The 22,640-nt window shown below is 49.5% G+C and overlaps 1 protein-coding gene across 3 annotated transcripts; it reads left to right on the top strand.

Moving 5' to 3' along the window:
- The first annotated feature begins 257 nt into the window (after positions 1-257).
- Positions 258-20,788, top strand: BTNL9 (butyrophilin like 9). Of its 3 annotated transcripts, none has more exons than XM_030824040.1 (11): positions 258-464; positions 5,705-5,836; positions 7,903-8,247; positions 9,941-10,222; positions 12,987-13,115; positions 13,293-13,325; positions 14,074-14,094; positions 15,273-15,293; positions 15,828-15,854; positions 18,192-18,218; positions 19,071-20,788. In XM_030824040.1, exons 2-11 carry the CDS (start codon positions 5,728-5,730, stop codon positions 19,694-19,696), a joined length of 1,620 nt encoding a protein of 539 aa, XP_030679900.1. In that variant the 5' UTR covers positions 258-464; positions 5,705-5,727; the 3' UTR covers positions 19,697-20,788. The 3 variants fall into 3 exon arrangements, with proteins under 3 accessions (XP_030679900.1, XP_030679914.1, XP_030679907.1); XM_030824054.1 differs by lacking the exons at positions 18,192-18,218; positions 19,071-20,788 and adding exons at positions 16,378-16,502; positions 16,695-17,012; XM_030824047.1 differs by lacking the exon at positions 258-464 and adding an exon at positions 1,271-1,316.
- The last annotated feature ends 1,852 nt before the right edge of the window (positions 20,789-22,640 follow it).

Raw genomic sequence — 22,640 nt, 5'->3', positions numbered from 1 at the left:
CTCTCTTTCACTGTTCGGGGACCGCCTCCTTGGAGTCTGAGCTTCACCGGCACAAAGACCCTGAACCCAGCTGTAGCCTTTTCTCCTCACTTTGAGCCTCTGCAGCTGTCGCTCTCTAGAAAGCTCTCAGATACCTTTCCCCTCCTTCTGTGACCCTGGAGAGACATTTTACATGGGAATGCAAGATTTTTCTCAGAGACAGGATATGACGACTTCCTTGTTTTGTTCTATCCATTATGGTTTTCATAGCCAAGGGCAGAGCAAACAGCATTTATCTTAGGGTGGAAGATAGATAAATAATTCTGTCACTCGTGCCCTGGCCTCTGGAGCTCAGCTGCCAGTCCATGTCTAGGGAACCTCAGCATCTGGGACCAAGACACTTTACAGCAATCATCGCCCTTGCAGAGGAGGCGAGATCACCAGGACTCATCTGCCATTTCAGACCTTTTGCTGCTACCTGCCAGGTAAGTGGCTCATTCTCCACAGCTGCCTACTCCTCCACCTTTCAGAAACGGCAGTCAGAAAATGAAGGTGGGAAGCTCTGGGAGGGCGTACAGTAAGTGGCACCATTTTATTATCCGAGCTTGGCTGCAGCATGGGATGTTTCGAGTGTGGCCAAGAGGAGATGTCCATGCCCGCCTAGGTGGGCCCCCTCTCAGGAAGCAGGATCCTGATACAGCCCATTGCCCCCACCAGACGAAAAAGATTTCAAGCCTCATGGCGGTTCCTTTCTTGGGGCAGTCCATCTTCCTTAGAGACTAAGAAGGTGCAAATCCTCTCGTGGACCTATTGAAATCAAACCAGCGCAGGCAGTGAGCACTGGCTGGGGTCTGCCGGGGGGAAGGGCATTGCAGGGGTGTCAGGGAGGCCGATGGGAGAGGGCCAAGGCCCCACTGACACCTGCGGACTTGCAGCTTGGGGAGTGGAGGACAGGAGACAGGCAAAATCCACCAGCTACACAGCTTACAGAAGTAGCAAAGCAAAGACTATACTTTGGGATAATTTCTGTACTTTGTTACTAGAGAAGTTTTCCATTCTGGGACCCCATAGTCTCCTGAGAGACTCACAGGCAGAGCAAAAAATACTTCTGTGTTTGGGAGATCAAGAGACATGGCATTTATTAATAACATGGATTTTCCTGCCAGGTTTCGTAATGTGGTCATTTAAGTGTGAAACGTAGTCTTAAAATTATGTTAGAGAACCCCCAAGGTTTTGCTCTGCCCCCGAGGAAACGCTGGGATCACTCAGGACAACACCAACAGCTGCATGGCAGGCGAGGGGTCCTGTGGGAGGACGTGGCCTATGGACACCGCCAGGTTCAGAGATGTCCTTGGGAGATTTACTTTTTTGTCAGGAAGATAGTGTTAAGTTCAGGCAAATAATTATATGTGTGGACAGAGTCTGAAATACACCAATATAGTAAGAGTGAGAGATTGTGAATGTGTAATACAAATGGAAAAGCGGGTTTTATTTTGTTAAGTTATTCACTAGGGAACCAACTGAAGTTCCTTTTAATCCTCTTTTTCTCCAATCTTGCTTTGCTGAAAGTTGGAGAACAGGACATGTGTAGAGAAAAATGGGACGCTTCAGGGTGGCTCAGAGGACACCAATCCATAGTGACTCGCGTGAGTTTGTCAGGTGGAAGCAGTGATTCTTAAGAGTCACTGATTAAAAACAAACATTCCTAAGTGTATTAGGGAGATGCCGTTTATTTGTGAATCAAAAACCTTTTTCCTCAGTCTCTTAAATGATGGTTTTCATGTAATAAGAATGATGTATATTTTTAGTGAAAAGTTGTTTTCCTTTCAAATACAGACCTTTTAAAAAGACTTAGTTTAAGTACCTTTTCATTTGACGCTTTTCTTGTGCCTAATCTTAGGAAATCCAGAATAGTATTTGACAGAAATTATGTTTTCATCTTGCCTTTGACATCTGTCCCACTGCATTTTGCTTTAAAATTCTTTATTTAACAATAAATTATCTAAAAAATAACAGTAGCAAAGCAAAAAGTACTCATCTTTAAAGACAGACTCAAGACTGAGGGACCGGAAATCAGAATAACATCAGGGTTGTTTAGGAATTGCAGGTGCAGGAGGAGAGAACAGGAGTGGGGCGGGCTGGGGGCAATGAGAGAGCAAGAAGAAAAGAAAGAGAAAAAGAGAAGGAGAAGAAAGAAATGGGCTTTTGCTGGGTGCAGGCGGTGACATTTCTCAGGACCCCTTATTTCTCCCTGTGCCTTCCAGAGGGAGCAGCCCGGGGCTCCTGGGAGGACGAGGAGCACGTGCCCGCCGGGGAGCTCAGCTCCAGCTGGACAATCCCTCTGTGGTCCTTGCGCACACTGGGTTTTCCATCCTCCCCAAATATCCGATGCGTCCAGTCCCTTACTCCTTCCCCAGGCAAAACCTCCTCACCAGGAACAGAACCTGAAATCAATTTACAGTGTAATCAAAATAGCAGAGAGTGGAAAGTGTTTCCTTCGAGGAGGGGACTTGCACTTCAAGTAAGGATTGAGTACCCTGGATCCTTCACTGGAGAGTGAGGTCAGAGAGGGCGGACACGCAGCAGCAAGCGGGGAGGAGGGTGCTGTTCAGGAGCCACTGACTTCTCCTTTCAGGAAGTTGCCAGACCATCTCTCTCTGCTAAAGGCTTTCAGGATGATACCCTTGAGTGTTGGGAGCAAAGGGACCAGGTGCCTGTTCCTCCTGGCTGAGAAGATGCTCTTGACACAGTCTTAGGGAGACATGAGTTTTAAGTTGTTTTATCTGGCAGCGGGATTTTAAATTTTTTATTCATTAGTAGGTTGGTTGGCTGGTTTTGTGGCTGGCACCATGTGAGCAGGTCGCTTCTTTGGTGCCTCTGTGTGATGGCAGGTTAGGGTGAGTGTTTGGTCTGTGGCCAGCTGGTTCCTGAGATGGTCATGGTTTTGGGTAACAGGAGTGACTGAAGGGTGTACCCAGACACCACGCAGCTGGTGAGGAATCTGAATTCGAGAAGCACAGAGCGAGGCTCTGGAACCAGACAGTGGGTGGAACCCCACCCACCACTCACCCTCTGTATGCAGGAGCAAGTCACTCAGCTCCCAGGCCTCCGTTTCCTTATCTGTAATTTGGACCTATTAGTAATAATAAAAATAATAATAATATTGAGGTATAGATAAGTGCTTGATAGGAAGTGCCCAACGCATGTTAGTTTTTATTACTGTCAGCACGCGCGTGTGTGTGTCTATGTGTGTGTGTGTCTGTGCGTGTGTGTGTCTGTGTGTCTGTGTGTGTCTGTGTCTGTGTGTGTGTCTGTGTCTGTGTGTGTGTCTGTGTGTCTGTGTGTGTCTGTGTCTGCGTGTGTGTCTGTGTGTCTGTGTGTGTGTCTATGTGCGTGTGTGTGTCTGTGTGTGTGTCTGTGTCTGTGTGTCTGTGTGTGTGTGTCTGTGTGTCTGTGTTGTGTGTCTGTGTGCGTGTGTGTATCTGTGTCTGTGTGTGTGTGTCTGTGTGTGTGTCTATGTGCGTGTGTGTGTCTGTGTGTGTCTGTATGTGTCTGTGGTGTGTGTGTCTGTGTGTGTGTGTGTCTGTGTGTGTGTGTGTGTGTCTACAATCCTTCTCCCCTGAAGATCCCATGATGGGAATCACACGGGTGTATCACAACAGAGAACTGAGGTCCCTCTAGCACTTCCATGGTTCTGGAACATCGTGCCCCAATCCCCTGTCCCCAGGAGGTGGCAGCCTGCCCCCAGTCCAGGGAAATTGGAGCGAGTGCTCCTTCTACGAGGAGGCCAGCTATGGGACCTGTCTCGTGCCCCATTACCACCTTATGAGCGGACCTGTGTCACAACCGAACACAACCTCGACTAATTCCCCAGAACCCAACCCATCGGAATGGATGCATAAACACACCCTGAGCCCCTCTTGGTTTTGGAAGGTACTAGCTGGACGCTGACGTGCCCCTCCTGGCTTTACTGTCATGGGGCTCTAACCTGTGTCTAGAATCCAGAAGAAAAGACTGAAGTATAAAGGAAAAGAGAAGGGAACAGAAGAGAGGGTGAGAAGGTGCACAACCAGTGTAGACCCCTTTGCTGGAACCCTTCCTTGCCAGCTTCCCCACCTGTCACAGAGAGGCTTCCACCAGTAGCCACAGACCCTGCCCGAGGCCTCTGCCCATGCTGGTTATTGTGTGAACCGTATTCCAATAACTGAAAGGTGTCAACATGGCCCTACTTCAGGGGGACCCCACCTCCTGTCCTTGAACCTTCTTGAAACACACCTGCAGCTGTCCCAAACTGTCCTCTGTTTGTCCCCTCAATTTCAGCTCTAGGAGACAGGGCCATCAGCCCATGAGCCTCACAGGCCACCCCTCTTCCCTTGTATTCCTGCCTGTCTGGGTCCCTCCCAGCCTAAGGGTCCCTGGGGAGCCTCTACCACCTCATTAACTCACCTTGCACACCTCCTCTGATCCTTCTGCCACTGCGTGGCCCAGCAGCTTTGAAAGTCCTTCCTTCACACCTCCTGGTGATGTTGCTGACAATGTGGCCAGTGCCCTGTGGCCACAGGACACCAGAAACACCTGCCATGCCAAGGTCTCAGAAGAAAAGCCAAGCCGTGGGGGCCGACGGGGAGAGAGAGAGGGCTGGAGAGAGGAGCCCACCGTGGCCTTCCCCAGCAAGGGCACTGTGATGAAGTGAAAGGCAAGGGGTGCAGTCCCAGGATGAAGACAGTGCATGGACGTTGGGAAGGCAGAGGGGAAGGGAGGTGCTGACTTTGATTTCAAGAGCTCCCAGCAACCCATGGGAGTGGGCATTGGTTCTTCCATGGTTCAGGCAGAGATTTCCGTCCAGCCAATGACAAAATCTGCCTAAAATCTTGCAGAACTAAATGCAAGAGAAATATGGAGAGTTTTGTGTATCTCCAGAGATTCATTGGCAGCAGCACACTCTCTGGCCGTGAGTCATTAGTGGGGCCCAAGGGAGCAGAGCATCAGGAGTGAGGGGGTAGCCCTTGGCTGGGCTGGGTCTGCGCCTCCTGGGTCACAGATGAGGAAGGGGTGGCTAGAGGGGATGACTCCATCACTGTGGCCCCGAAGATGCTATCAACACACAGACAGTTACCAGCTGGCCTCCTGAAGGCACAACTTGAGGTCCCAGGCCTGGAGGAGAGGTCCTAGGATGTCGTTGGGGCTGGCAGGCAGCCACCTGCATGCACTCCACTTCTGAGGGAGCAGAACTCCGTGTTTGTTCCTCTGTTTTGCGGACTCGATGTTCCAGACCAAAGGGAAGTGGGACGAAGTTTGGGTTGGTGGTGGTGACGCAGGGAGAATGAAAATGCATCTGAGATCTTCAGAGATTGCCCTTTGTTTGAGGAAAGTTGCTAAGCCCAGAAAAGGGGGGTGCGCTGAGCCCCCACACATTGTGCGGCTCTATTCCTGGCTCTGAACAATAAGCAGCACAGAAGCGGCTTCCTCTGGGATCCTTCAGCCTCGTCCCCTTGCAGCTCTGTGAACCTGGGCAAGGCCACGGATGCCATTAACAGTGTCCCCTGGGAAAATTAGAAGCAGCTCTCCCCTCCGGCCATGGAAGAAGCCAAGCGCTGAGGCTTGCAAGGAATTTGAGAACAAGACAAAAATAACTGAGGCTACAACAGACTTCAGGTGTGATGGAGTGAGTTCCAGCTCCCCCCACCTCTGCACGTCGCTCCAGCATCCCTTTGTCCCTCTCCAGGTGGCCCCCACTGCTGACGAGAGATGGTGGATTTCCCAGTCTCCCTGGACTCCTTGAAGCCAGTATCTCTGACCAGCAGTCTTGTCTTCCTCATGCACCTCCTCCTCCTTCAGCATGGGGAGCCGAGCTCAGGTATTGTGTCTGATCTGCAGCTCAGCTGGCCAGGACGTGACCACCACCCCTCCTTCCAGGTGCTCCCCAGGGCTACGATCTTAGCACAGTACCAGGGCATGCCAGATGCTAAAATACAGAAAAGACTTCCATCCTGGTTGTTAAAGAGCCACTACCCTGAGCATTACCCAGCCTGTAGTGATGTCCCTCCACCATCTCCCCAGCCCCCAACACCTCCTCCACCATCTCCCCAGCCTGTAGTGTTCCTCCACCATCTCCCCAGCCTGTAGTGTCCCTCCACCATCTCCCCAGCCCCAACACCTCCTCCACCATCTCCCCAGCCCCCAACACCTCCTCCACCATCTCCCCAGCCTAGTTCCCCACCATCTCCCAGCCTGTGTTCCTCCACCATCTCCCCAGCCCCCAACACCTCCTCCACCATCTCCCCAGCCCCCAACACCTCCTCCACCATCTCTCCAGCCCCCAGTGTTCCTCCACCATCTCTCCAGCCCCCAACACCTCCTGCACACTTCCCAGCACTCCGAAATCCACAGGCATAGCAGGGAGCAGAGCCAGACGGTGCCAGGAAACTCACTGGCCTGTGTTTGTGCTGAACTCATAGATATACGTTTTTAACTTTACCCCTTGCAAAGCTTCTCTCATGAAAGATGTAGCCAACAGAGGGTGTAAACTAATAATTCAAAGGTGATTTCCTAATTTCCTGGGCTGGAGACCAGGAATACCAAGGTGACCTCCACATAGCCCAGGTCTTCAGCAGTCTTTAATCGAGGGAGGGGTGTGGATGTGGCATAAATGGTTGTCCATTTATGTGACCATGGCTGAGAGAGAGAGAGAGACAGCGAGAGAGAGAGGGAGAGATAGAGAGAGAGAATCGTGTCCAAAGACTTTGGGAGCACAGCTAAGAGCAATGATTTGTTCCCGGAAAGCTGAGGAGAGCCGTAGAGGGAATATAGTTGGAGCAGAGGCTTACAGGGTACACATTCTCCAGGAAGATGACAGGGAGGGGATTAGCTGAGGTAGGGTGTGCCCAGGGAAACAGTCAGACATCGGTGTGTGCAGAGAGACAGCCGGAGAGAACCTGGAGAGGGAAACTTGTAGGAAGGGTATTGGATACTCACCCAGTGGGCAATGAGGTGCCTCAAGTAGTGTGAACAAAGGAAGGTCCCTCCATTTCCTGTGGGCCAAGTGCAGGACAGGGGGTGTCCATGACAAGAGAGCTTCGGGATGGAGTTTTAGCTGAACTTGGAAAGAAAGGACAGGAGACGTACAGAGGCCAGAGAGAAGAGTGAGTGCCTGTGGGGTGGCAGGGAACCGTGAATGCAGAAGAACTGCGCAGGAGCAGCAACTCTCATGGGAACTGCAGACAACAGACCAGACCAAAGGGGGCAGAGAGGCCCCACGAAGAAGCCTTCAAGGAGGAGGGTGATCAAAGGAAAGATCCCAACAAATAAGTCTCAAAGGAAGGGTTTGGTTGGCCTTTTGGTAAGAAAACCTGTGGAGCAGGGAGCCCTCATAGATGATTTTTGATACCGTTTGTAGAAGGTGTACTTGTGAATTATTTTTTAAACTTGGAAAATCAGACAAGCAAAAATAAGAAAATATCTATTCTCATCATGCAGAAATTACCACCATCAGCAATTTGGTGTCTCCTTTCAGATATTTTTCTCTGCACATTTATGCAAATACATATGTTTTTTACTTAAGATAATACTGTACAGATTATTTTGAAACTTGCTTTTTTGATCAAAGATTCCATTTCACTTAATGCCTTGGTCATATTTACATAATTGTCCCCAAAATAACATTTGTACCTGGTTGGATGAAACCAGTTACCAGCTCAGCACCACAAATCTGGTTGTGATGTCACCTGTGTATTTGTTTAATCGTGCACTCACGTTTTTTCGTAATAATTACTCGTTCAAGGCTCCAGGCCAGTTGTCCTGTAGAGTATCTCGCCTTTCTTGTTTGCATGGTTTGCTGTAGATTCCTCAGCTATAAAGGGGTGTGATAACTTTTTTAAAAATTGGATGAGGGTTGCTTTTGCCTGTTCTGACTTGTCATCCTAGAGGTCAAGGTGCTAGGCCCTGACCATCTCATCCTGGCCATCGTCGGGGAGGAGGTGGAGTTCCCGTGCCACCTATGGCCACAGCTGGATGCCCAGCAAATGGAGATCCGCTGGTTCCGGAGCCACACCTCAGATGTGGTGCACCTGTACCGGGAGCAGCGGGAGCTCCCTGGCAGGCAGATGCAGGCGTTCCGGAACAGGACCAAGTTGGTCAAGGATGACATCGCCTATGGCAGCGTGGTCCTGCAGCTTCACAGCATCGTCCCCTCTGACAAGGGCATGTATGGCTGCCGCTTCCTCTCCGACAACTTCTCTGGCGAAGCTCTCTGGGAACTGGAGGTAGCAAGTGCGTGGACTGACCTAAGGCCCTGCAGGGGGGAGGGAGATCCAGGTGCTTTGCTAAGTAGAGGTGGAGTCACAGAGAACAGAAGAACGTTGGTGATTTTTAAAAAACATAAAAGCTGATGGATAGGGCCATTCTCAAATGAGCACACAAAACAAACAGTTCACCAAAAAACACACAAATAGCCCTTAAACATATGAAAAGGGTCGGGTACAGTGGCTCAAGCCTGTAATCCCAGCACTTTGGTAGACCGAGGCAAGCAGATCACTTGAGCCCCAGAGTTCGAGACCAGCCCAGGCAACATAGGGAGACCCCATCTCTTAGCCAGGTGTGGTGGTGCCTGTAGTCGCAGCTACCCAGGAGGGTGAGGTGGAAGGATCTGGCTGCAGTGAGCTTGACTTGCCACTGCACTCCAGCCTGGGTGAAAACTGTGTCTTGAAATATATATATATATATATAAAAAATATATATTATATATTAGTATGTTATATATTATATATATTTATATATCATATATATGATAAATAAATATATAAAATATAAAATAATGTATATTATATAATATATTATGAGTAACAAAATTACAGTGAGAGAAAGGCAAATCAAAGCTACGTCAAAATGCAATTTTTTTTTAGCTGTCAGACTAGGAAAATTTCAAAAGCTCTTCCACGTACTGTTGATGGAGCTATGGAGAAGCAAGCTGTCTCGTACTATGTTAGTGGAATTCAAAGTTGGAAAGCTCCAGGACAGGGGAATTTGGTAATACTTAAGAGGACTAGCTGTGTGTCTACCCTTTGACATAGCAATCCCACCTCCAGGAACTTACTCCACCTCCGATACCTCCAACATGAAAAAAGCATATGTATGAGTTAATCTTTGTAAAGCTTTTTAAAAATAATTGCAAAATCATGGAAACCACCTAAATATCCAAGCTTAAAAGCTGAGCATGCTCTATCCACCCAATGGAGTAATCTATATTATGCATCTGAGACAACGATGAGGTGGTCTCTGAATGGATGCGGAGTGATTTCTAGTATTGTTAAGAGAGAAAACTAAAATGCAAGGTTCAATAATATACACTTGCATTGTAAGAAAGAAGGAGAAACATTGCAAAAGGGAACATAGGAAGGATAAACTAGAAATTGATGAGATTGGTTACGTAGGGTGAGGTGTGATGACATGGAAAGGATGGAGCTTTTTTCCTGATACACATTTCTATACAGCACTGGCATTTAAACCACATTAATATTTTGCATACTCAAAATATAATGCTAGTTCCACAAGGATGGAGAGATAAGGGAGTGTGTATAATGCAGGCACTAGAGCTCTGGGGGAGTTCAAGAGAAGGAGAAGAGTCACAACTCTAATTATTAGAATTTAGGGTGCTGCTATTCTTCATTCTAGGGAAACTGTCCCTTTCCTAACATGATTAAATGGCAGGAGCCCTTCCCCCACCCAATGACCCCCTTCACATTTCCAAATGTCCCTCAGGGGTATTACTGTCCCCATATGCTACCACTGATTTAGACTGTCATTTCCCATCCATGGGTGGGGAATGTCAAGCCCACGCACATCTTAATAGCAGTCACACTTCATGATGCTTTATAGTGACTACAAATGGTGAACAGTGGCATGAAGTTTATGCGTGATTTCTCAGAAGGAGCCTGATCTTTCCCACTCCTCCTGCCTCCACCAGGGCTGGGCTCAGACCCTCACCTCTCCCTTGAGGGCTTCCAGGAAGGAGGCATTCAGCTGAGGCTCAGATCCAGTGGCTGGTACCCCAAGCCTAAGGCTCAGTGGAGAGACCACCAGGGACAGTGCCTGCCTCCAGAGTTTGAAGCCATCGTCTGGGATGCCCAGGGCCTGTTCAGTCTGGAAACATCTGTGGTTGTCCGAGAGGGAGCCCTCAGCAACGTGTCCCTCTCCATCCAGAATCTCCTCTTGGGCCAGAAGAAAGAGTTCGTGGTCCAGATAGCAGGTCAGTGGTTGTTAGCTCACACCCATCTTCCCAGTCCTCATGTCGACACACACATTGGCCCAAAGGCAGTCTATAAAGACACAATGGCACTGTGCCTGTCTGTGTATAGGGTGTGTTGGCCTTGACACCTGAAAAGTCAGCCACTTGGATATTAGGAACACACTAAGAACACTACTGAGAACCCAAACAGTGGGTGAGAGAGGCGCCAGAGAGTCCGCCTTTCTGTGCCTAAGGCCATACACTAAAACCCATCAACTCTGCTCATCAGAGGCATCATGGGAGCCAATAGATTCTCAATGCTGTCTCCCAAACAGTATGTATTGAGTTTCCACAACATGACCCCAGTCCCTACCCTCAGGTCCCCATGCCAGTGGGGGATACAGACAATCAGCAAAAGAAGTGCATTCTGTCACATCACGTTAGAAGGTGATAGGTGCGGCCAGGTGCAGTGGCTCACGCCTGTAATCCCGGCACTTTGGGAGGCCGAGGCGGGTGGATCACGAGGTCGGGAGTTCAAGACCAGCCTGGCCAAGATGGTGAAACCCCATCTCTATGAAAAATACAAAAATTAGCCCGGCGTGGTGGCAGACGCCTGTAATCCCAGCTACTCGGGAGGCTGAGGCAGGAGAATCGCTTGAACCTGGGGGCAGAGGTTGCAGTGAGCCGAGATCTGCACTCCAGCCTGGGTGTCAGAGTGAGACTCGGACTCAAAAAAAAAACACAAAAGAAGAAGAAGGTGGTAGGTGCTGTAGAGAAAAATGAAGCAGGCTGAAAGTAGTGGGGCATGTCCACAGATTACAAAAGGCATGTCCGGGAAGTGGGCGTGTAGGCAGTGAGCTGAAGGCAAGGTCATATTAAAGTCTTATTATGAGGCAGCCACCAAAGGGTTTCATGTTCATGGTTCTAATTGTTTTACATTTTGAGGACAAACCCAACATACGGGCCATTTTTCACATGAGTCCAAATAAAAAGCTATTTTATTATAACAGAAAAGAATCTCCCCCTTTGATATAGTCGGTCAGATACAAGCCAATGCACACATGTTCTCAAGATAAATGATAACTTGTCTGCAAGCAGGAGGACCTGGCAACACCTGGGAATTGGGATGTCCATCTGTGTGAGCCAAATGTCTTTAACCAAAGGAAAAATCAAGCATGTGATATGTCTACAGCAAGCCTGTAGTTACAACTTGGAGCCACACGGCTAAGCTAAACTCCCATGAGACAGGGATCTCCACGGCAGTGCTCTCTCTTTTACGTTTACATTTCAAACAAGTGGCCCTTAACAAAAACATTCTTGGGTTGTAAAGAAAGAATTGATACATTTTCTAAGGAAAATGAACTAAGAGAGGGGAAGAGGAAAGAGTCTTTCTTTTTGCACCAGGAAAAAGCCAATATTTTCTTTTTAGCTTTTAATATAAATCTTAATTATTGATATTTATTATGAAACAAGTTTATATATAAATTTTTAGATGGGTAAATGCTTGCATGCATGGACCCCTTTACAGAGGGCATTATTTACATGGATACCTTTGGGAAGGCATTCTGGTGGTGGGAAGGGCAAAGCCAGGGGCCTGAGAGGGAAACCTGCCGGCTGCTGGCAGAACAGCGAGGAGGCCAGAGGGTCGAGGGAGAGGGTCACAGGTCAGAGAGATAGTCCGCCCTGAGCCCTTGCTCTTGACCCCAGGCCATTGCTTCACACACCATCTGTTGTGAGGACCAATCCATTGTGACCCAGTGTTTTTGTACCATACAATAAAAATGCACTGCTAGAAAAACAAAATTAAAAACCACAGTCCACTGATGTCACTTATAAGCCAGACACAACAGAACAAATGCCATCTGATTCCACTGCTGTGGGATTACCTAGAGGAGTCAAGGCCACAGGGATGGGGAGTACACTGAGGGCACCAGGGGCTTGGGCCTGGGAAGAGGAATTACTGTTTAATAAGTACAGAGTTTCAGTTTTGAAAGATGAAGAAACTTCTGGAGATGGGCGGTGGTGATGTTTGCATGACGTGGTGAATGCACTTAATGCCCCTGAACTGTACACTTAAAAATGGTTAAGATGGGAAATGTTACGTATATTTTACTACAATAAAAAAATTTTTTTAAAGATCTGAGATAAAAGCACCATTTTCTAATAATTAGATGACACAGACAGAAAGTTACTCTATTAAACTGCCACAGGGTTTGTGACGGGCCAGTGGGTTCTGCGCGTCCCCGCCGGCTGGTGCTGTGGGTGCTGCCCCAGGCCACGTCCGGCGGGGGCGGGTCCCCCCGGGGAGCCGGGAGGGAGGTGGGAGCTGCGAGGCCGCGCGCGCGTGGTTTCGTTCTCACTTCTTCCAAAAGCGTGGTAAGATCCCAGGTAGAAGCCGAATGTTTGCAGACAAGCGCGGATTGTGGATTAGACCGCGCGGGTGCCGGGCAGGAGCCCCGGACACCCCCCGCCAGCCAAGCCCCTGGGACCCTCCCGCCTTCGCACGCGGGGCAGGAGCGGGAAGAAGCGGAGCGAGGGCAGCGCTGTGGCCGCAGCAGCCTTGAGCCGGGCTGGGGCGCGGTTCCCTCCTGCCCTCCCTGCGGCTGGTCCCAGCCCCTCCGCTCCCACCTCGAGCGCGCGGGGCGGCCGCTCCACGCCCATTTCACAGCTTCACCGCCCGGCGAAGGTCCCTCGGGAGGTTTTCCCGCACGCGGCGGGCAGCGGGTCTGGTCTGTCGGTGTTCGGCGGCGCCTAGACCGACACGGCCCCGTGGGGTGTTTTCCAGACGTGTTTTTACCCGGAGCCTCCCCGTGGAAGGGCGCGTTCGTCGGGACCCTGGCGGCGCTGCCGCCGCTGCTGTTGGTCCTCGCGGCGCTGGCGCTGGGCCTCCTCCAGAAGCAGCGGAGACGCCGAGGTACCGGCGCGGGGCCGCCCGAGCGGGCTGTGCTGGGGAGCCGTGGGGCGGGGAGGGCACCCGGCCGGTCCTGGACCCCGGGGCCTGGGGGCGCCTCCTCCCAGGACGCGGCGCGGGAAGGGGCTGGAAGGAGCAGGGGGCGCGCGCTCAGCCTCTCCCCTCCCGTTTTCCCTGCAGAAAAGCTGAAGAAGCAGGCGGAGAAGAGACAAGGTGAGCGGGGACACGGCGTTCTGCACCCACCTCCCTAAGTGCCAACCCGCCGTAATCCGAAGGCTCTGGATCCCATCACAAGGGTTTCTTCCAGCCCGAGGTGTCAGGGCGGCCACCCGGGAACGCTGGTCAGTGACCCCGGTGGGGGAAAAGGGAAGATCGTTCATATGGACAGAAGCGGAGGTGCTGAACAGGTGCACGTTCCACACGGGGGCTAGTATGCAGATGTCAGGGCTGATGGGCTGCTGTCGATTACACCCTCGGAGCTTGCTTAACGTTACACCGTACAGAGGGAACAGTGACCAGGGTCTCTGCTGCCAGCGTCATTTCGTCCAGGTTTTCATAAAGCGCAGGGAGTCGGGCCGATGCCTAACATCTCAACACACAGTCAGGAAGCAGCGGTCAGGCACCAGAGCAAACAGCCGAGTTACGTGAGGCAGTGTCCAGGGCTTAACGTTTCCCCCGAGCGTAGTAAATTTGGAAGGCTCCCACATTCATTTTCACGCTAGCAGGAGGGAGGGCGCTGGGTCACCCTCCTATGGAGAAGGGGAGCCAAGGGTGCGCACTTCCCCATCCCCTGCCTGGAGCCTCACTGTCCAGCCCAGCCTGGGCCCGCAGACCACCGCGGGTGGGAGTGCCACATCGGAGGTGAGGCCTCAGTGTTCATCCATCTGTTCTGTCTGCCTCATTCCCCAACCTGAAAGTCTTTCCCCTTTTCTTCATCTTTTTTTTTTTTTTTTTTCTCTAGAGAAACTCACTGCAGAGCTGGGTAAGTTCTGGGTGTGGGGCCACAGTGCTGCCTGTCAGCCGGTGGGGTGGACCACTGTGCCTGTGCAATGGGAGGAGGGGCTCCCTTTGGACGGCGGCTGGCAACTATCTAATTCTAAACCATCCCTGTGAGCCTCCACCTCTTCCCTTGCTAAGGGGCTGAGAGGATGGCTGCCTGCCACTGTGCAACTGCCTGAGACCCTCTGGACAGACCCTACCAGTTCCTCCCCTGCAAATTAGACAATTCAGTTGAAATTCATCATAAAACGTTTACTGTCTCTGGTTCATCTTCGTAAAATATCCTTCTCTTTTTAATGCAAATGGCACTAGGAAGGGTGGCACCTTTAATTTGCACCAAAATGGAAATAATTTCTCAGATTCACTTTTCTCCCCAGAGGGACTCACAGACGTGAAACCATCGGATGTGTCTCTGTAGAGAGGAAGAGAGAGTGAACCCAAGGGAGGGGGAATGGAGGAAAAGGCCATCATGGTGTCAGGGTTGGGGGGCAATTCAGATGAAACTGTAAGGTTGGGGAAGCTTGTCTTGCAGTCTACCTCGCCCTTCAAGGGGAATGAAAAAAAAATAGCCCTAATAAGTCATTAAAGCTATAGTCTGAATTGTAAATCATAACCCTATAGCATGAATGCCTCTCCCAGGAGCATTTACTTTTGAGAGCTTGACATTGGGTGGACAGATCAAAGGAATGCATTTTTAGTAGCAAAATGTCAGAGTCCTTGGTATTTGGTCAGGGGAAATAATTGGGTGTGATGTCCTTCCAGTCCTTCAAATAACGCACCCCGTGAGTGACCGTGAGGCTCACATAGGCTGCGCTCAGTGCCTGCACGTATGTGGGAGTTCCGCCCCAGGAAGCCCGTGATTTCAGGCAGAAGGAACAACCTGAACCCTGGGAAGAGGCATGTCAGTACTAAGATCTGGTTCCCCTTCTAGGCTGTGTGCAGATTTCCACCTTTGAGCTAAGATAGGATGAGGCATAAGGGTCCTGCAGATGGGCCTCTTTTTGAGGGCAATGAAGGGGCAAAGATGAAGCTGTGAAAAAAAAAATGAAGCTGTGATTAGCAATGGCTTAAGGCTAAGGAAGCTCCTCCCAGTGGCCTGTCTTGGGAAGATGGTTCCACCCATCTGCAGGCTGATGTTTTCTTTGTGTGTTCTGCTTGCAGAGAAGCTTCAGACAGAGCTTGGTAAGTGACCCCTCTTAGAACTATTTCTCCTCAGGGCCGGGCCCAGTGGCTCACGCCTGTAATCCCAGCACTTTGGGAGGCTGAGGCGGGCTGATCAGGATGTCAGGAGATCGAGACCAGCCTGGCTAACACTGTGAAACCCCGTCTCTTCTAAAAATACAAAAAATTAGCCGAGCATAGTGGCGGGCACCTGAGGCAGGAGAATGGCGTGAACCCAGGAGGCGGAGCTTGTAGTGAGCCGAGATCGTGCCACTGCACTCCAGCCTGGGCGACAGAGCGAGACTCTGTCTCAAAAAAAAAAAGAAAAAGAAAAAAGAACTCTTTCTCCTGATTCATCATTTTGCATCTGATTCCCCATATATCTTCTTCTCATCTCCCAACCAGGTATGATGCCCAGGCAGGACCTCTGCTGGCTATGTGGGTGGCAGGAGAGAGGGGAGGGGAGGAGACGGGGTGGGTACAAGATGTGATGTGTGAGCAGGGAAGCTTGGGGTCCTGATGTGCTAATTTCCTGTTTTCCCTTGGTTGCTTCAGACTGGAGACGGGCTGAAGGCCAAGCTGGTGAGTGGAACCCGTCTCTCTCTGATCCTTCCTCATCTATATCTGAGCACCCCGGTCCAACTCACCCTGATTAACCAATCGGGCTTCATTCTGGTTGCATTCTGTGGCCTCACACAGCATGTGTTAATCTGTGTCACTGGGTAGAGGTTATACTCTGTCCTGAGGACTAAGTGTACTGCAAACCACTAGTTCCAATCCTGGTTACATATCAGAGTTACCTCGACTCGTGGTGCCCATCCTCCAAAACTCAGACTCATGGTTCTGGCATGAGTGTGTTGCTGTACATGTAAATACTTCTCTGCATACCTCCCTCTATTCACCCATAACGCAGACAGTCTAATGTATATATTTTGTATATATTCTTGCAAAATGTGAATATCGACTTATGCATATGCCTCTTAGTTCATGTAAGTGATATTTATGGTTCTGTGTGCTGTTCCTTGCTTCTCCCACGCATCATCATGCTTTAATACCCATCGCTGCCACTTGTGTGCATTCAGTCTGTTTTCCCTCCTTACCACAGAGTGCTTCATTTTAGCCAGCCACCCTCCTGGAGAAGGTATCCAGGCTGCCTCTAACTCCACAACAACACTGAATGCACAGACTCAAACGTGTTGCCTTACGGCGCTGTGTGGAGATTCCTCTGGGGTATATAACTAGGAGGGGGACTGCTGGCCCATGGTGGGTATGTCACTAAGGGGATAGTGGGATCCCCTGAAGGCAGTGTCATTATCCTGCCACCAGCCATGCAGTGAGATTCCATGTGCCCACATCTCATGTGAGCCAGTTTTCTAAGTTTGCCAATCAGGGGGGGATAAGTGATGGCTCATTGTTCTTTAGCTTCACAACCTCTGAATGCTGAGAAGATTGAGCATCTCTGCATATGCTAGTTGGCTCTGGGGGCTTCCTCTACTGAAAACTGCCAGCTCACATCACATCACTGACCCATTTTTCTTATGGGATTGCTGTCTTTTATTATTAACAGGACTATTATATCTGTGTGTGTGTGTGTGTGTGTGTGTGTGAGAGAGAGATATTAATCCCTTGTGGGTAAACATCGTGAATTCCTTCTTCTGTTGTGCCATCTGCCATTAGCTTGGTCCATAGTTCCCCTTATTGAAAAGGAATTATTAATTTTGATAAAACATAATCCATCAACTTTTTACCTTATGGTTTGTGTTTTTGAAGTTTTGTTGAAGAAGACCTTCCTCACACTTAGGTCACAAAGATTCTCTTACACTTTCTTCTAGTTTTTTTCTTTATGTAACTACAAAAACCTTTCTACTATCTTTATGTTACATTTGCATCTTTAATCCCTCTAAAATTTGCCATTTTATGAGGTGTTGGGTGAGAATCCTGTGATTTTTCTCCATATAGTGAGTTGGGCTTACCAACGCCATTTACTCCAGCATTCCAGGTGGCCACTGATGTGGGGAACCACGTTGGATGCACATTGGATTCCCATCTCTATATGAGTTTGTCCATTGGCCACCTGTTACATCGTTTTTACTGCTGTGGCTTTTGTAGTAGCTGAAAGTACAAGTTTTGCTTCTCCATTTCCACTTCCTTTTTTAAGGTGAATGAACGTTTTTAAAATATAAATTTTAGGATAAATTCATAAATCTCCCCAAAAAATCCAGAAGGAGTTTTACATAGGATTGCTTTGAACTTACAGACAAACTTAGGGAAAATCAACATCTTTGTAGAACTGAGATATTCCACGCAAGAGCTGTTGTGTTTAAAGCTTCGCCAGTTATCCTGACACAAAACCGGGGCAGCAAAGCCTTGCTGTAAATATCTGGAGCTCTGAGAATGTCTTGTGTTGCTTTTGCTTTTGTGACCTGGTGATATCTTTGTTGCAAAACAAAACAAGATAAAACACAACAGAAATCCACTCAGATTGATTCACACTAAGAATGGAGGCATATCAGGAAAAGACAGGACATCTAGAGGGTATCTTTGGGGCCTGTCAGGCTCAGCTGGGCCTCCTGGGCACAGCCTGGCCGGCCAGAGGCTGAGGCTCCACTTCTGTCTCTCAGGGCATCCAGGCTGCTTATAGTCTCTTTACCTACGCGCTCCACTCTCCTGCTTTTTCCAGCAGAATTTCAGCCTGTATGTAGCTCTGGTATCAATGACACAGGCCTCTACTCAATCTAAACTTTCTCAGGAAAATACATGGTGAGCCCCAAGACCAGTCTGGATTCAAACCAGTTGTCATGGTGGGAGTGGGGTCATTCGATCTGCATGCATCCCTCATGCATCTGGAGACTTTGTTAAGGTTCCAGAGTTACTGACTGAGATTTCTGAGCCTTTTTCCCCTTCTCTGTTTGATTTCAGAGTGGAGAGCAGCCCAAAAATACGCAGGTAACTGAAGCCAGGAAACTGATTTGTTTTGGTTTGGCTGGATCTTTAAACAGAAGGCAGGTGGAGAGATCTGAAATTAGAGGACGGGGCTTTCTAGGAGCCAAGCGTGGGGCCTGCACACACAGACACACACGCACACTTGCAAACATGCCACACGACACATATGCCTGCATGTGTATGCACACACACGCGCACGTGAGCTCCCAAACACATTGCTCGTCGGGGTTACACTCGGTTTGTTTCCATCTAGCTTGGGGCTCCTTGCAGGCGAGAGTGCAGAGTCTGTAAGGAAACTCCCAGATCCTCTGACAGAAGGGGTCCCCTAGGTTCCCATCTGTCAAATGGGATGGGGTGTTGAAATGTGGGGCACTGGACTAGATGATCTCAAAGGTCCTTATAAAATCCTTTTAAAAACTTTTCTTAATGACTGTATGTGGAAAAAAAAAATCCAAAAATTTCTGTAAACTGGTGCTCAGCGCTCTCCTGATTATGCCAAGGTCACACAGGGTGGTGCCACCAGCAGGAACTAGAACCAGCCCATAGGTCCTTCCCCTTGACAGGGACATGGCTCCCTCCCCGCCAATACACTTCCTTTGCTATCTCTGGTATGGAATTCAGGGACCTTCCAGTTCAGGAAAGGACAGGATTCCTTGTCACTATCAAACACTCAGGAGTGACTTACACACGCCACTTCAGTCCTGGGGAGGGGGTTTGCAGGGCTGAGGGTCGGGGTAAGGGGTTCATTTCATTGATTATTCCACCAAGAGAAACTAGAGGTTTGTCCGTCTTGGGGAGGACACGGACGGGGCCCAGACCGTCCTGGGCGGGCACTGACGCTGTGGCTCTGCGCAGTGGATGTGACTCTGGATCCGGCCTCAGCGCACCCCAGCCTGGAGGTGTCTGCGGATGGCAAGAGCGTGTGTTCCCGCGGGGCGCCGCCAGGCCCGGCGCCCGGCCACCCGCAGCGGTTCTCGGAGCAGACGTGCGTCCTGAGCCTGGAGCGGTTCTCCGCGGGCCGCCACTACTGGGAGGTGCACGTGGGCCGCCGCAGCCGCTGGTTCCTGGGCGCCTGCCTGGCCGCGGTGCCGCGCGCAGGGTCTGTGCGCCTGAGCCCGGCGACCGGCTACTGGGTGCTGGGGCTGTGGAACGGCTGCGAGTACTTCGTCCTGGCCCCGCACCGCGTCGCGCTCCCCCTGCGGGTGCCTCCGCGGCGCCTGGGCGTCTTCCTGGACCACGAGGCCGGACAGCTGTCCTTCTTCAACGTGTCCGACGGGTCCCACATCTTCACCTTCCACGACACCTTCTCGGGCGCGCTCTGCGCGTACTTCAGGCCCAGGGCCCACGACGGCGGCGAACACCCGGATCCCCTGACCATCTGCCCGCTGCCGGTGAGAGGGACGAGCGTCCCCGAGGGGAATGACAGTGACGCCTGGCTGCAGCCCTATGAGCCCGCGGACCCCGCCCTGGACGGGTGGTGAGGCGCCCTCGTGGCCGCAGGACTGGCCCCCGGGAGGCTCCCTGGATCCCAGGCCAGCGCTTTGCTCTCCTGCTGCGTCCGAAGGGAGCAGGTGCACCAGCCAAAATGTCAGCGAGGGGGACAAAGAGAGGGGCCTTTGCCTACGTAGATGTGTATGTGTAATGCGATTTTCTTCAAGGAAAGGAGACAAGTCCAAAGCGTATTTGTGGATTGTGGGACTGAGCGAATGAGTACAAACATATCCACGTCGCTGAGAGGGGAGTGCCCACGGTGGGCGGTGGGAAAGAAGCCAGCATGGAAGAAAGAAGGGAGAAAACTTTGGTGACTGCATTAAAGGGATCAGTTAATTTGTATAGTTTTATATTTTTTGTATATGTTTGCTAGCTCTAAAAAGGTCGAGATGCAGTAACACTTCGTAAGCAACGAGTTCACCTAAGTAAGGCTCAGATCCTAGTTTTAAATACCATTTCCCGTTAAAATGAAGTTGGAGGAACAGCTGCTTCTGGGGCTGCGGCAAAAACTTCAAGGTGAGCCCGGAGCATTGTGTGTGGTAAAGTAAAATAAGCGCTGAAAACGTGACGGCAACATGGCAAAAGGGTAGAGGAGCCAGGCCGAAGGGGCCTCGCTGACCAATTGTGGGACAATTTGAACATCAGGATGAATAATGACAGGAGAGATTCTAACACACTGAATAAAAACATAATCCATGAGTTCATGCTGATACTCAAATTTCTTTTTAAAAAGAAGATACAGGAAGGTTTCTTTTGGAGGTGAAATCTAATTATTGGTGAGAGTCTTTTGGAGAACAGGGTATTTCCAATCTCAAAGCAGTAACCTTATACACTACTTATAAGTTTGAAAAGGGAAAGGTTACCTTTACAATGGAGACATCTACCAGATCATCCAAGTGATTAAATTTAACGTCATCAATGATGGAACCAAGGACGTTATTAGTTTGACAATTTGGGAAACTGAAACAGGAACAGGGTATCACTGGAGAAGTGTTCTTCACCCCCTGCCCCCAAGACAGTCTCTCTGTCGGCCAGGCTGGAGTGCAGCCTCAACCTCCTGGGCCCAAGTGATCCTCCCACCTCAGCACACAACACCATGCCCAGCTCATTTTAAATGTGCTATAGAGACGGGGTCTCACTTTGTTACCCAGGCTGGTCTCAAACTCCTGTGCTCAAGCAATCCTCGCACCTGGGCCTCCCAAAATGCTGGGTGTACAGGCGTGAGCCACTGTGCCCGGCTTCGTTTTCAGAGTGAGACATTTATACTGTGGCTGGGTAGGAGAACATTCTTGTTCTTAGCAAACATACTGAAGTTTTTAGATATTAATTACCACAGTGTCTGACACAGAATTTCAGTGACCACGTGGAAAAATATAGAATATAAAGAAAGAGACAAGTCAAATGTAGCAAAATGACAACACTTGGTGACTCTAGGTGACTGGTTGACAGATGTTCATTGTACTATCAATGCGGCTTTGCTGTGGGTTTGAAATTTTGCAAACTGAAAGAGTTGGGTGGTGGGGAAAAGGATACACCAAAAAACTAAGTGATTATCTTTGGATGGGAAAATGGTTGGTAATTGTACTTTTAAAATGTCTTCTTTGTATTTTTTAACATTCAATAATGTATATGTATCAGTTCTGTAATAAAGGGGAAAAAGCTGTTTTTTTAAAATACTCATCTTCAAAATCATTCATTTGAAAGGAGCTATAATGAAACTGCTGGACGATCTCCTAGGCCATTGTTTCAGAGTAAATGAATATGGCTCTCCTTCCCTTCCCCTTAATCCAGGCAGAGCTTTCCTTGCCCATCTTGTTTGAGAGGGGGAATGAGGAAGGGAGACTAGTCCACAGCCGAGCTTTCTAACTGGTCTTTCCTCCTTCTTCCCTTTTTCCCTCTCTTTTCCTCTTCATGGGGACTGAGATTTCTACCAGGGCCTTTAGCACCAAGATGGGAATGGATGGGGCAGGGACACCTCTGGGGATGAGCTTTCGCCCCACGGGCCCAGGAGTTTGGTTACACACCAGAGGGGGGTGTGCAAATAAAAAAATTCACTAAGTGTGCTGAGAGTCAGGTTTCTCTATCAGTGAAGGGAAATACGAAATACAGAAAGGGGAAAGGAGAGGATGAGAGTAACTCTGAGGTGGACTGGAATGAGAGGTATCAATGTGAATGTGTGGGTTTTACTGTATGTAGAGAGGTGGAATGCACACAGACACGTGGACAGATAAATAGATGTGTGTGCGTGTATGCAGACCATTCCCAGCACTTTTTGAAGGCTTAGCAACAATAACACCCCAGTACCAATGGGCACACCTGGACCCAGAACTTAGTTTTTAGTACTATTTTCAGTAAAAGGAATGAAGTCTCCTTGGAGAAATGGTTGAGTCCAAGGCTAGGGCAGGGAAAATACAAGGAGAGCCTACAATACCCTATACCAGAAAATAAGGAAGTAGGTTGGACAGAAGAGCCACGTCAAACGGATTTCAATGTCAGTATATGGATTTTGAACCCCTGAATCAAATAGGAATCCATAAGTATGTACATTTCCCCACTAATAAACATATATACATACATAAACAAATTCATGGAGAGAAGAGAAAGCTCTGCCCTACAATAGGAGTCTCAAAATATTACTTCTTAACTCATAAGTACAAAACACGTACCAATTAACGTTACAGCAGAGGAGGCTGGCAGACGCCACCTTAGCCAAATGACAAAAGTTAACATCACCAGATGGGAAAACAGTTTACATCACATTCTTCCTGATACAATGGAGAATACAAACGGCATCACTTTGGAGGTATTCCTGCACCCAAAAATGCATAAATCAGGAGGAAACACCAGACAAACTGACTGGTACTCTTCAAAAATGTCAAGGTCATGAAAGACAGGACAACACTAAGGAACTGCTTCAGACTAAAGGAAACAGGA

This window comes from Nomascus leucogenys, chromosome 2 (genome assembly GCF_006542625.1).
Source record: "Nomascus leucogenys isolate Asia chromosome 2, Asia_NLE_v1, whole genome shotgun sequence".
Taxonomy (NCBI): Eukaryota; Metazoa; Chordata; class Mammalia; order Primates; family Hylobatidae; genus Nomascus; species Nomascus leucogenys.
The sequence above is the reverse complement of the archived record's forward strand: the minus strand, read 5'-3'. Positions and strand labels throughout refer to the sequence as shown.

Excerpts from the sequence above, each read along its gene's own strand:
- BTNL9 (XM_030824040.1), top strand. The coding sequence starts at position 5,728 with ATGGTGGATTTCCCAGTCTCCCTGGACTCCTTGAAGCCAGTATCTCTG. Across the intron at positions 13,326-14,073 it reads GCAGGCGGAGAAGAGACAAG|AGAAACTCACTGCAGAGCTG; the intron begins GTGAGCGGGGAC and ends TTTTTTCTCTAG. Across the intron at positions 15,855-18,191 it reads ACGGGCTGAAGGCCAAGCTG|AGTGGAGAGCAGCCCAAAAA; the intron begins GTGAGTGGAACC and ends GTTTGATTTCAG.